Source organism: Cydia amplana, chromosome 12 (assembly GCF_948474715.1).
Source record: "Cydia amplana chromosome 12, ilCydAmpl1.1, whole genome shotgun sequence".
Taxonomy (NCBI): Eukaryota; Metazoa; Arthropoda; class Insecta; order Lepidoptera; family Tortricidae; genus Cydia; species Cydia amplana.
In genome coordinates, this window is record NC_086080.1 from 7182384 (window position 1) to 7197280 (window position 14897).

Here is a 14897-nt window from a genome sequence, read left to right on the forward strand (position 1 = left end):
TCTCGCTCTCACTTATGGGTGCGGCGCACCGTGAACTTGGTGCGGTGCGGTAGTGTGTTAAGAGTTTAAAACTCATGAACTTAAATTGATACCGATTTAATAAATTGTTTAGTAATTTTTGTTACATTGATTTAAATACAAACTTGATACAAACGAACTAATTGAATCTTGACTGACCTAGACATTTGATTTTGACCATACGTCGCGAAAGGACCTTTTGAAAAGAACGATATTTTATTATCTGTTGACAGTATTGACGTTTCATTTTTGGGGGCGGGCATCATCTTCTTCGATTGACCGAAATACAATTAAAAATGCTGTAATTCGTCAATCCTCATTAGTATTTAGTCAGCTATTTAAATACTAACACCTCATGTTTGCATCCAAAGTATAGCAGGTACGTTAACTCAGGGAAAATGTCCAGTAAACTAATTTCGTTCATGGTGCCCTATCAGATTTATTGGTCATATCCTGTCTTTAGCTTTTTATCGGTCTCAATGCACTCCCATAGGTATTGTTCTATTGATACTTACGTATTCGAGTGTATTAGATTTGAAATAGTACGAAAAAAGTATAAGTGCGGGTATCCGCCCATTAAAACTGACGTATGATAACTTGCAGGGTACAGTCAAGATGATCGGTGGGTTGTTCGTGTACAACCACAAGGGCGAGGTGCTGATCTCGCGGGTGTACCGCGATGATATCGGGAGGAACGCCGTGGACGCGTTCCGGGTGAACGTGATTCACGCGCGGCAGCAAGTCCGCTCGCCCGTCACCAACATTGCGAGAACCTCGTTCTTTCACATCAAGGTAAGTTTTTAAGTTTTATGTGGATGCATCATAGACTAGGAATCCTCTAGACGGAGTTTAGAGTAATTATTTCATGAAACCGATGCTGCCAAAAATACTGGGGTGCGGGGGACGAGGTGAGCGAGTCCCCGTGCCGTGATTGGTCCATTTAAAGACACGGACGTCACACAAAGACACTTTGACTCGAAAATGGAGTAAAACTACCGTATATTTGTAGTAGAGGGGGTAGCGCTACTATGCTCAGTCTGAAGGATGTCTTGTCTGTGGGGTGCATCTTGTTCACTAGGAGTTGGCTTTCTTGCTTAGGTTGTGACAAGTTGGCTTCGAGGAGCCTTGTAGATTGCCCCCCTAAGAGTTGTCATAAACTTTTCTAGAACTGACTGATGCTTTAAACTTCCAGTTTAATCCATGTGTAATCTTAATAGAAATTCATTCCAAGACTAACTTTTAATTTGATATGCAAAAACCTTCATGAGTGCCTGAGAGTATTAAGTAAGTAGTAAAAAGCATAGGTATTAGGTATATTAAATACTAAGATATGCTCTCATGGACTCAGTTAAATGCACATTCATGAACTTTATTGCACAGAGATAAAAACTACTTCCAGTAAGTCAGTTGTATGTGTTGCTGTTAGTTAGTACAGTCACTTGCAATGTTACTCTCCGAAGGCCGCAAAAATATGTGACACACTCTTATGGCTCTAAAAATAAGATTGTGTCAGATATTTTTGCGGCCTGCATTGTGTAACATATTGCAGGTGACTGTACATTGTAGCCAGTCCAAACGCGTTTTTAACAATGAATTGTTTTCACCAGCGAGCCAACATATGGCTGGCAGCAGTGACGAAGCAGAATGTGAACGCGGCCATGGTGTTCGAGTTCCTCCTGAAGATCATTGATGTGATGCAGTCCTACTTCGGCAAGATCTCGGAAGAGAACATCAAGAACAATTTTGTTCTTATTTATGAACTGCTTGATGGTACGGATAAGTTATATAGTAATTTCTTATAAATATTGTTTATGGAGTTAAGTCACACAGATGTCACTCCTGTACTGAGATCAAGTAATATTGTAGTAGTGTAGCATTACTTACACCACTACATTATTTTTAAGTATAGGTTGCACATCATCCTGTTGCAAATAATTTTGCTTTAAGCAAGTAACTAATTAGTTACTAAATAGTAAAATTCAAAGAACCATGGGTATTAGGTACTTTCTATAAAATCAATAGTTACTTCAGGTTTACTAAAATCTAATTGAGTTCCAATTGGAAATTCACATAAATGTATCTCAAATGTCCAGTCCAACATATACACTATATTTGAGTCAAACATCTGGGGCCCGTTTCTCAAAGTGGAAGTCTTCTGGAAGTCCCTTTCTAACAAAAGCTGTCAAAAAGTGACATCCGCTTGTATTACAAGCTACAAGCTTTTGAGAAACGAGCCCCTACTGCACGCGTATCCATAGTGCGCTCTCAATCACACTTACCTGCGGCGGGCGGCGTGCTGTCTCTTTTATAATTACATGATATTGCATGCAATAAGCAGGTGTTTGACTCAAATCTAGTAATACTTAGTAACCCAGTATAAGTATGGAATTGTTGCTGTTATAAAACCTATATCTGAAAAATATTAAGTAAGTTACATGATTTGTATTGTTTTTAAATTGGTGTATCTTGCAGAAATCCTGGACTTCGGTTACCCTCAGAACTCAGACACAGGAGTGCTGAAGACATTCATCACTCAACAAGGCATTAAGTCTGCCTCTAAGGAAGAACAAGCTCAAATCACCTCCCAGGTAAGTATCTAATACAATTCACACAAATACAGAAAATACCCTCCGAAACATCTCGCGCGAGTGACTTAAAACAAGTGAGTCTAAACCGTAAAATTATTCAATGTTTAAATTCGACAGAAAATAAAGTTATTCACTTAGTCACTTAAGATTTTCCTGGTTCTTACTGACTGAAAATTTGGTTTGACCAACTATAACATGTACACTAAATAACCTATCTACATATAGTATAATGGGCTACTAACTACCACAAAAAGCATCTAAATCCAACAAAAAGTTTTTTCAAGGCTGACCCAGGAGACATTACCATGGCATTAAGTGAAGAGAAAAAAATGATTGACCCTGATGAGGTCTATGTATGAGTCTGAGTATAAAGGCTTGGCCAAATACACAGCACAACGCAGCGCCGCGTCCGCGCCGCGCGACCGCGGCACATGCTAACAGGTTACCGACGTCAAACAGACTGCGTCCCGCCGGTATCACGCCCCGCTTCTGTCGCGCCCCGCGCCGCGCGGCCCCCGTGCGTCCACGCGGCGGCCCGCCGCGTCGCGCTGGGTCTAGGGCTTGCAATTCGAATATTCGAATTTGTCGAATATTCGACCTGTTTTGATATTCGAATATTCGGCCGCTCAGGTTTCGAATATTCGAATATTTTTTATTACTATAAAAAAAAACGATGTCATCCGCTGTAGTTACAGTTTTACGGGTATTTACAGTGAATGAGGAACGGTAGGTACCCAAATACGAAGGAAATAATATTTTTACTGTATTCCTCTCGATAGACTTCGTGAATACAGTGAAACCTAACTCAATTTAAAAGAAAACGAAATCAAAAAGTATGTTATTTTTACGGTGCGTAAGTTTTAAGTTAAAGGGTCATTCTGTATATCCAGTACAAGCGTACGTTAAGCGAATTTTTGAAGTCTAATCTAACTTATCGCAATTCTCAAATTTAATCATACCAAACCTGCCCAACTTGGTAATCTAACCATGCACCTTTAGCTGACGAATAATCCACCCAGTACTCACTCAACTAACTTTTCCCCTTAAATATTCCAATATTATTATAATTAGCCGGCCATTAGGAATAATAACTTGCCAAGACAAATAAAGTCAATAAAGATTCAAAATACAATGAAATTAAAGGCCTTTTTACAGGCCTCTGAGTGACAAGTTAATTTAAATCGGAAAATAATTACCTACTAAAAAAATATCTTACATACCTAGGTGTTTGGATGGTTAAAGTTATATTATTTCACGCAACGACGCATTTATAATAAGTTTTATCAAGAAATATTAAATACGTCTAATTTTGGCGTTTTACTTGTTTTTATAAATGTGGGCATCTTATAAATAGTAGGATGATAAAATCTAGTAAATTAAGTGGATTTCTGCCAAATATCCTTAGTTTTAGCAATATGTGAAAAAAGCTTTTGAATAAAACGATAATAAACCGATTTCTCGTTCCTTTTCTTATTTTTTATAATATTCGAATAATTATTCGAATATTCGAATACGTCGTCAGAAAAAGTCGAATATTCGAATATCTGAAAGTTTCGAATATTTGCAAGCCCTAGCTGGGTCACATCAGTCGGATCGGACGTTAGTCACGTTAGGCAGCGAGCGGTGGCGCGCGGCCGCGCGCGCGCACGGTGAGGGCGTGTTGAGAGCGCGATCCGCGCGCGCCCTGTTTGAACAGGCATCGCGTCGGCATCACGCGGCGCGGACGCGGCGCTGCGTCGCGCTGTGTGTTTGGCCAAGCCTTAAAGGAAATTAGTATTGAAATAACTTTTTGTATGACAGGTGACAGGGCAAATTGGATGGAGGCGCGAGGGCATCAAATACCGACGCAATGAACTCTTCCTTGATGTGCTGGAATACGTCAACCTCCTCATGTCGCCTCAAGGTAATGTATTACAATTTTTAGCGCACGTGCACGTCTACGCAAACTCAACCAGTGTGCTCGGGCCTTAACCCTAACCCTATAAGGCATATCTGTGTCAGAAATTAAGCAAATTTGAACCCTATCACTTTGAAAGTAAGTCCAAAATCAGATGTGAAATATATTCCCCCTGCCTTATAAAGGCTTAATTAAAACGTGAATTCTACAGTTGCCATTTAGGACACACCTTTGAAATTTTGTGATCTTTTTACAAATACGATTTATCACAAACTTTAGGGGCCTGATTTAGTTAAATTATGTTTTATCCCTTTCTTACAAATACATTAGTCAAAATGACAGATAAAGACGAGAGATTCATAGCTAATTTAGGCCAATTCGCGTTGTGCGCGCGTGTGGACTAAGTCCACAAAAGTAGCAAGAAGGTATTTCGTTACAGGGGAGATGGTCCTCTTAGCATTGGTTTGCAATCCATCTAGGAGAAGGATACTCTAAAATAAAACCCGGAATGGAGTTTCCGTAAGGCGCGAGTAGGGTCCAACCTGAAATAAGCGGCAGATTCCTGCAGCCGACTTGTCTCCACACGTATTGGCTCGCCTTTCCTGTGGGATAAGACAGTGAAGCCGAGAGGGTAATGCAGGTGCTGGGCATCCCTGCGTTTCCTTAATTCCGTCCCAGGCGGTATAATAGGATATATCTCCGGTTTTACACCATAAATCGTCTGCAATAGACGCTATAAGGCCAATGATGATGAACGCGTTTATGAATAACGCCATAAATGTTTATGTAATATGGTTTCAGGGCAAGTGCTGTCAGCTCACGTTGCTGGCAAAGTGGTGATGAAGTCGTACCTGTCGGGCATGCCCGAGTGCAAGTTCGGCATCAACGACAAAATCGTCATGGAGGCCAAGGGCAAGGGGAATGGTGAGTTGCTTTATAGATTATATTTATAAACTATAACATTAAAATGTGAAGTAGTATATACTTAAATTTAATAAATATAAATCGGGTCAAAACGTTTTATTGTTATAAAATATTCCAAACATTCAGTGCCGAAAACCCGAATATCGGGTGTTTTATGATTTCGTTCCCAGGCCGTGGACCCGATAGTCGGGATTGTGGTACTTACTACAGCTTTATATGACGAAGTTTTTGTGGCCTGGCGCGGATGTCTTGTTTGGCTGGGTGGCAATTAATGTGTTAAGTCATAAGCAGGGGTCGGACAAAAAGTGCGGATGACGTAAAAATGACGTAATCTTGCACACAGGATGATGTTTGAGTTTGTATTTAAACTTCCGTGTGTCATGTAGTAACAAAGTAGTATTAATGAAGTAACAAAATAATCGTAAATAAATCCATGGAATTAATAATACAGGTGGTAGGGTGATGTAGTGAATAAAATAAATTTCACGAAACTTGTTACCATAAGGTATAATTATTTGAAATTAGTTAGAACATGTTATTATACTTTTATAGCTAAATTTTAGCTAAATATAATCGTGAAGACACAATAGCTAAACAATAACGAAGTCAATTTATTGTTCATCTGATTGACAATGTGTCAGTCAAAAACGTACTTACTCATTTCAAGTGGCGATATCGTTTAATAAAGAGGTTGATAAATGATAAGTGATAATTGTTTATGAAAATCAAGAATACTATTTGAAATCATCCTATAAGTGGTTTGACGTCATCCGCACTTTTTGTCCGACCCCTGGTCATAAGCTGTTTGTGGTGCGATAATTACGGACTGACCACAGACCAACCCCTATAGACCGACCTTATAGGACGACTCGCGGTCATCGCCCGTATGGTGTATAGGTCAAATATAAGATTGTTCGCGCACCGCTCCGATCAGTTGCGCCCAAGGTTACGACCTGTTAGCAGTATGCACGAGTCTAAGAAAATAAATCGTAAACTATTGAATTCATTGGGAAATCATGGGATATTGCAGCGTAAAATGGTGTGGCAAGTCATCTAAGACTTCTACTTACGAAACAGATGGAATAACATCCCACAGGAAAGTCAAATTCATTATTTCATTGAATAATATTTCTTGTCCGCGGGGTTCATTTTATACTGGTCAGTAAGCAGAGGCGAAGTATGTCCGTCCCTTTTCGTCAACTTGAAAATGCAATGCGCTATCCCTTTCCCTTTCGACTAGTGATGTGACGATGATGGTTTCGTCAGTTGCGGAAACTTCGTGCTTCGTCATACCGTATTGTACCATTTTAGACATAATATATAGGTAATATGTTGTGTAAGTTTTTTTAGAATCCTCTAGGCCAACGGAGCAGTTAGGCCGCGTGTCACGAGATGGACCTGATGATGAACTTCAAAGAGTGCGAGGGAACGCGGTGTTGGTTTGTGATAGACATATGTTGTATGGGTTTTTTAGAATCCTCTAGGTGAGCAGTTAGGTCTCATGTCACGAGATGGACCTGATGATGAACTTCAAAGAAGTGCGAGAGAACTCGGAGTTGATTTTTAATAGGCATATGTTATTGGTCCATTTGAATATGTTTTCAATACAACCTTCTATGACCTTAATAAAACGGACAAAAGAAAATAATTGTACTTATGAGATTTTGGCGACACTTTTTTCTCGTATCGAAAGAGATTACGATTCTGAGTGGAAATAATATAAAAATTATAAACTTTAAAATTCAAGTTCTGAGTACTTTAAACAGAAATGCCCTAATAAGTTAATTAAAAATTTCAGGTACATTGTTAAATTAGTTAATGAAATATTAAATTAATCAATATAATTATTAAGTAAGTTTACTCTAAGTATACTAAATTGGCATTAAATTGGTAACAATTTTACCACAATAAATTTCGGTATCACTGGTAGCAGTACCCACTACCTGTAATGAACATGTCCCATCCCTATGCGTACACGTGTTAGCGCGCCATGTTTGGGACGACCAATCGCAACGCCGTGAGCACCCCTCCCGCACCTCACAGTTTGGTGATTTGCGTCGGGAACAAAATGGCCAATATTAGGTTTCTATAGGCGGTGTTCTGTGGGACTGACTAACAAATATTGCATGTCAACCTAGATCTGGCACGAAAAAAAAACGGTTTTAAAGTTTAGCACATAAATGTATCTAAAAATGTAACATTTTAGTAATAAAAATATGGTTAAAACATATTTTCCTTCGTATATTTACGGAAACGAACGAACGTGGCTCGCTATTTCAGCAGTCTTGGTACAAAAAGTACTGAAGTTGATTAAAGTAGCATGATAAATACCAGTGGCGGCGCGTCAAACATATCCATAGGCAAGCCGGGGCTAATTTGGCTTACATAGGGTTTGCAATCCGGAATCCGGATCCGTAATGTATGACATTATCCGGATCTGGATCCGGATCCGCGGATCTTCCCATACATTTCAGATCCGTCGTGCAAACCCTAGGCTTACATATTTGCTTTATAACTTTGCTCAAACGCCCAAAAACAGGCAAGCCGGTGGGAATCGGCATTTATGGACGCGCCGCCACAGATAAATACGAACGTTTCCGAGAAAATACGAAGGAAAACAATTATACCCTACATCTGTATATTTGAAAATAATGCCGATCAAAGGTCGGTCGTATTCCTCACCTCGCTCCAATTTCTGTGTAATCCCTCTAATTCACAACACCTATATCATTAATATTCTCCAATTCCCCCACTGACTTCTCAGGTGGCATCTCCGGCAACACGGACAGCGACCCGGCGCGCTCCGGCAAGCCGGTGGTCGTCATCGACGACTGCCAGTTCCACCAGTGCGTGAAACTCAGCAAGTTCGAGACGGAGCACAGCATCTCCTTCATACCTCCGGACGGGGAGTTTGAACTCATGAGGTGAGATTACTATCCCATTCCCCCCACTGACTCCTCAGGTGGCATCTCCGGCAACACGGACAGCGACCCGGCGCGCTCCGACAAGCCGGTGGTCGTCATCGACGACTGCCAGTTCCACCAGTGCGTGAAACTCAGCAAGTTCGAGACGGAGCACAGCATCTCCTTCATACCTCCCGACGGGGAGTTTGAACTCATGAGGTGAGATTACTATCCCATTCCCCCATAGACTAGGAATCCTCTAGACTGAGTTTAGAGCAATTATTCCATGAAACCGATGCTGCCAAAAATACTGGGGTGCGGGGGGACGAGGTGAGCGAATCCCGTGCCGTGATTGGTCCGTTCAAAGACACGGACCAATCACGGCACGGGATTGACTCGAAGATGGAGTAAAACTACCGTATACGTGGCAGAGGGGGTAGCGTTACTATGCTCAGTCTAGAGGATGTCTTGTCTGTGCATTCCCCTCACTGAATGGGGTTGGCAACTGTATCGTTCTATGGGATTTGGCTTAACTAGCCCTTTAAGCCATCTGGATCATAAAAAAAAAAACAAAGTTATTGACACTATGGGTAGGATTGGCAGGGTATAAACCTATATTGGCGCCTTCTGTAAAAAGCTTCGACCAGCCAACCCCATTCTCAGGTATATACCACCTGAGAATGGGGTTGGCTGGTCGCAACAACACGGACAGCGCCGGGTCAGGCAACCCGGTGGTGGTCGCCGACGACCGCTACCACCAGTTACAGATCGGTTGGCCAAATTGGGGCAATCGGATTGTCATTATCTCTGATGTAAAACCAAGGCTTACTTGGTTGACAATTCCTTTTTACTCGGCCTCTGGTAATTCACTATCGGCGTTATTCATAAACGTCTGCTAATTTAATCAGCTGATGATCGTCGTTTGTCCCTCTCTATGCCATAACGACAGATAGGGACAGACGACGATCATCAAATTTATAAGTTAGCAGCCGTTTATGAATAACGCCATACAACTTTGTCCCAGATACCGCACAACAAAAGACATCTCGCTGCCATTCCGCGTGATCCCCCTAGTGCGAGAAGTGGGCCGCACTAAGATGGAAGTTAAGGTGGTGCTGAAGAGCACCTTCAAGCCTTCGCTGCTCGGGCAGAAGATCGAAGTCAAGATACCGACCCCGCTCAACACCAGCGGGGTTCAGCTTATCTGCCTCAAGGGGAAGGCTAAGTATAAGGTACTAAAAATTTTCATTTATTCATTTATTATGTCATTTTTCGTTGTTTGATGGTGAGAAAGCAAGGTGGCAAGATTGAGAAGGTGGTGCTCAAGATCGACGGAACATACCTACGCCGCTGAATACCAGCTATGTGCAGCTGATTTTGCTTAAAGGGAAGGCTAATTATAAGGTATTTTATACTGCAACCGCTATATCGACGTTTTTAGTTTGGCGTTAGAGCGGTTTCGCACTACGTCCGATCCGAATCCGTGAAAATACTTATGGTCCGAAGTAGCCGTAGAACTATTTCTATGGTAATTTACGCACTATATCCGATCTCCGTCATCCGATTTCGGAAAGAAATTAGACGGATCTAGTGCGTAAATTACCCTATGGTAATTTACGCACTAGATCCGTCTAATTTCTTGAAAATATGGTCCGAAGTAGCCGTAGAACTATTTCTATAAATAGTTCTACGGCTACTTCGGACCATATTTTCACGGATTCGGATCGGACGTAGTGCGAAACCGCTCTTACTGTTGTTGGCTTATTGTATTTTGATGATAAACCTCAAATGCCCTGGGAGCTAAAGGGTGGTATTCCACATATCCAATTTCTTTATCCATTGTGTATTGTGTCTCACATTTTGCTTAATGAGAGATTGAAACGCAATGACATTGGACAAAGAAATTGGACAGGTGTAATACCACCCTAACCAGTTTGGGCGGGCAGCGTAGCGTCAAGGTTCAGCGTCAGCAATGCATTAAAGCCCCTCGCATACATTTAAATACTCTTAACATGGACGCGGCATGTCCAGTAGGTCGCTCAGTTTCATTTTCTTCAGGTGCCTCTCCAACTAGTGAAGGTTTAACTAGTGAAGGTTAGCAGCAGGGATGTAACGGATGTGGTTTTGTCGGAACCGAAAGCGGAACCAGATGTTTTAAATTTAGTTTATCGAAACCAGAAACGGAATCGGAACCGAAAACGGAACCGGAACCAGAACCGGAGCCTGAGTCAGTATTATCAGTAGGTATACATTACACAACACAACACATACGAATAGGTACTTTAAATTCGAAAACACGGATATACCAGAACATCTAATTACTGCAGCACGTGGCAAGCGGGGCTATGAGCGAATGACTGGTATAAACCTGTTTGTTTTTGATGTACACCGCTCATGTCCCGCTGCCGCGCTAAGCATTGACATCCGATATAACTTCCGTTTCAAAAGTAACGGAACCGGAACAGAAACGGATGTGTAATACCAAACGGGAGTTCCGACTTAACGGAAACGGAGCTCTGTAACATCCCTGGTTAGCAGTCAGCTGCGCATATTTTTGTTTGTCCTTCGCGAGGCGAAAGAGTTCGGCCACTCTTTTAATCCCGGTCCATTCTCGGATGTTACGCAACCACGATTTCCTTCGACCGCCACCTTTCCTTTTTCCAGCGACCTTTCCCATCATGATCAACTGAAAGAGTTTATATCTTTCATGTCTGATAACAAAGCAACTTTGCGTGGTTTGATCGTCTGCAAAAGCTTGCGTTTTATCGAACGAGCGAGCGAAGCGAAGCGAAGTTCTTACATTCGACTTGGAACACGCGGCTGGCTAGCAGCACGTCCCGGCATTTCGATGTTTTTAAGCTGAACTGTCAGAAGATAGTTTGATACACAATAACTTTAGTAAATTTGTTCTAATTTAAATGAAATTGGGTAAACGTGTAGTCGAGGGCATTATATTTTAGTCATTAAATTATGAGCAGGCTCGATCAAGGGGTTATTGAGCTAGAAGAGCTAAGAAGGCCAAAAAGCTGTTTGTGAGGGGTCTTGCTATTCTGGTCATTTTATTTGCAAGAAAGTATGGTCGAGTTTGGTATCAAATGAAAGTGCTCGGCTTACACTTATATGATATCGTTTTTAAATTTACCATTTTGAAATAATTAGCAAGATAAGAATAAAATAAAAATAAACATATCGTATTTGACATTTGACAGGAAATTGGCAAACTGCGAGTTCTCAGTTCGGGGCGAACTACTAGTACTAAAGTTGGTGTATTTTCCAGGCATCGGAGAACGCGATAGTGTGGAAGATCAAGCGCATGGCGGGCATGAAGGAGACTCAGCTGTCTGCCGAGATCGAGCTGCTGGAGACGGACACTAAGAAGAAGTGGACCCGCCCGCCCATCTCCATGGGCTTCGAGGTGCCTTTTGCGCCTTCCGGCTTCAAGGTACGGACGGACAGTCGGACATGCAACACAGTTACAATACACATAAAACGTTCACGAAACTATCGACACCGTCAAGACGGCCGTCATTCAAATGGCGGCACCGCTTTTTGACGTTACGGTGTCAATCACCGTCCTCTAGGAAACCGCGCGATTTGGTTTAGATAGACACCGTTCTAGTGACGTCATTCACCACTATATTACGGCCGCTATACTTCGTTTTTTTTAGCATTAGAAATAAGGTAAACAATCTTGGTGTGTCTTTTAATTGAAAAACACATTTTAAAAATAAGTTACGGTAAATATGTAACAATTATGAATCTAATACGATCTTTTATAGTCTTCTGCTTTCATAAGTAATAGTTATTGATTTTTTAAAAGTGTTTTTCAATTAAAAGACATGTCAAAATCGCTTACCTTCTTTCAAGTTATTTCTAATGCTAAAAAAAACGAACTATATATTATGACGGCACCGCTTTCGGAGGAAGCTTTACACTGGAATTTTAGTCAATCATAATTATCCGCCTATATACATCCGTCGAGAAGTGTGTGTGGTGTGAGGTAAGATTACAAGATAGTACTAGGAACAGTGCGATAACGGAAAAGTGTGTTGTGTTGTGTAGTGTAGTGACAAAAATTGAGGAAGGTATTGAGATGGTTTGGATACGTGAAAAAAATTATTGAAAGAAGGCTGACAAAGAGACTGTATATGGACTATAAGAGAGAAGTAGAAGAGGGTGTTGAAAGGGGTAGACCCCGGCTGACTTTGTCTAATCAGATCGGGGAAATCCTGGAGAAAGGCCAGGTCAAGAGCACCCTAAACCGGCGAGCGTGTATGAGGAATGTTATGAAAGTAACTGAAGCGAAAGAGGTGTCAGGATCGTAGCAAGTGGAAATTCGTGGTCTCTGCCTACCCCTCCGGGAAATAGGTGTGATTATATGTATGTATGTATGTACCTACCTAATTTTGAACAGAATACTTTTCCTCTTAGGTCCGCTACCTGAAAGTGTTCGAGCCCAAACTGAACTACTCTGACCACGACGTGATCAAATGGGTGCGCTACATCGGCCGCTCCGGCCTCTACGAGACCAGATGCTAGACTGCTGACTGTGAGTATATCTTTACTTCACTTTTAGTACATTTTTGAGCTATGTGATACACTTTTTTATCGGCTTATGCGACGATACGATACAGAGTTTTTTTGACCGAGCCATATTGTAACTTAATTTTACGAAGATACGGTTGTAATTGCAATAATTTTGAGGTGTTATCATTTTATTTACATTTTAAGCGAAATCTAAATTTATTTCCAGGATTTCTTGAATCGGACTCGAAACTACAAAAGGCGCGTTACATACTGTTTATATTTACTGTTAACCGGGCCAGCGAGATAAAATCAGCTCTATGGCCATTGAGTTAAAGTTGGAAGTCGCTCAAACATTGTATGTAATCTGTTAACCTCTAGCCGCCCAGAGACCTATAAAAAGGTCTCCTGTTCCATTCTAATTTGAACTTTGTGTTGACAAAATAAAATTTCATTTTGCTTGGCAAGGTTTGACGTACGGCTAGAGGTTAAGGGCATTGTTTTGAACTGAAACCAGCCAGCAAATAATTGGACCATGAAATGGTGCCCTTATCAGAATATACACTTGTGAAAAGACAGCTATAATATTTGCTCGGCTCTTGAATAAACACTGACTTTTCAGCTAATTCATTTATGTAAAGAAGTTTCCTAACATCAAAGTTATGAGATTTTTATTTTATTTTTTTATTTCATAATTTTTAAGTAGATCGTTCTTATTTTTATGCCTATGTGCGATACTGGGCAAAATGTATGATATGTTTTGTATATGATTATTAGAGGGCTGGAAATTAATGACATTTTAAAAGATTTGTTTGTCATTGAGGTTTTATATTTGGTCAATTTCTGGTTTCTGAGCAGCGCTCATTCACCCAAGTACTATTAAAACATACATATATGGTGTATACAATTTAATTCAGTCCTCTAATGATTATATATTACGTTATTATGTACCTACACACTATAATATAATTTGTAAGCCACATCGAATCTCAAAATGAAATGTTTTTATGAAATCTTATATTTATTATGATTTTGATTGTGGTGACACAAGTAGGAATTAAAATATAATATATCTGTATATTTTATGCGATTTAGGATTTTATTGCATCGTGAGGTGCTTATTTGTATTCGACCAAAAATGTAAGTATTATTATTGCAGTAATTTGTCCAACTTATTATGTATGTAGTATATCGTTTTTGAATACTTATGCACTCGTTAATATGTTGTAGGATCGTCGTATAAAAAAGTGTTTTTTTTTAGGTTTTATAATACTCTTGCAGTCAAACATGTTTTTCAACTTTTTTATTCAATTCCGTTAAACACTTTGTGTGAAATATATTAAGATGAATCTACCCTTGTATGCATCCATCGATTTTTAATGTACCTATTCTAAAACAGACCTCAATGCGTATCTGTATATATGTTTTTATGCTTTATTTTTCCTGCGGATAGATGTAGATATAATGTCGTCGGCATCAAATTGACTCTATACATTATGGTGTGTTTTTTGTCACAACGTAACTAAATTGACTTTTTAAAATGATCACCAGGGGTCGGACAAAAAGTGCGGATGACGTCAAACCACTTATAGGATGATTTCAAATAGTATTTTTGATCTTCATAAACAATTATCACTTATCATTTATCAACCTCTTTATTAAACGATAACGCCACTTGAAATGAGTAAGTACGTCTTTGACTGACACATTGTCAATCAGATGAACAATAAATTGACTTCGTTATTGTTTAGCTATTGTATCTTCACGATTATATTTAGCTAAAATTTAGCTATAAAAGTATAATAACATCAAATTATCTTTTTTTATTTTTACTAATCTTACCTACTGTTCCCACTTTTGACTATTAAACCTATTTATCTGAGGATCCCACAGACTTGTTCTAAGTGTTCTAACTAATTTCAAATAATTATACCTTATGGTAACAAGTTTCGTGAAATTTATTTTATTCACTACATCACTCTACCACCTGTATTATTAATTCCATGGATTTATTTACGATTATTTTGTTACTTCATTAATACT

General features: G+C 40.0%; 2 protein-coding genes across 2 annotated transcripts in view; both read left to right on the top strand.

Moving 5' to 3' along the window:
* The window catches only part of LOC134652897 (ESF1 homolog), a 273742-nt gene that overhangs the window by 78598 nt on the left and 180247 nt on the right, over nucleotides 1-14897 (top strand). The window lies entirely within an intron of this gene.
* Nucleotides 251-13601, top strand: LOC134652881 (AP-2 complex subunit mu). The gene is made up of 12 exons (XM_063508072.1): nucleotides 251-397; nucleotides 622-810; nucleotides 1626-1788; nucleotides 2491-2606; nucleotides 4407-4509; nucleotides 5305-5427; nucleotides 8192-8351; nucleotides 9355-9562; nucleotides 11608-11772; nucleotides 12762-12879; nucleotides 13084-13223; nucleotides 13342-13601. Exons 2-10 carry the CDS (start codon nucleotides 634-636, stop codon nucleotides 12867-12869), a joined length of 1323 nt encoding a protein of 440 aa, XP_063364142.1. The 5' UTR covers nucleotides 251-397; nucleotides 622-633; the 3' UTR covers nucleotides 12870-12879; nucleotides 13084-13223; nucleotides 13342-13601.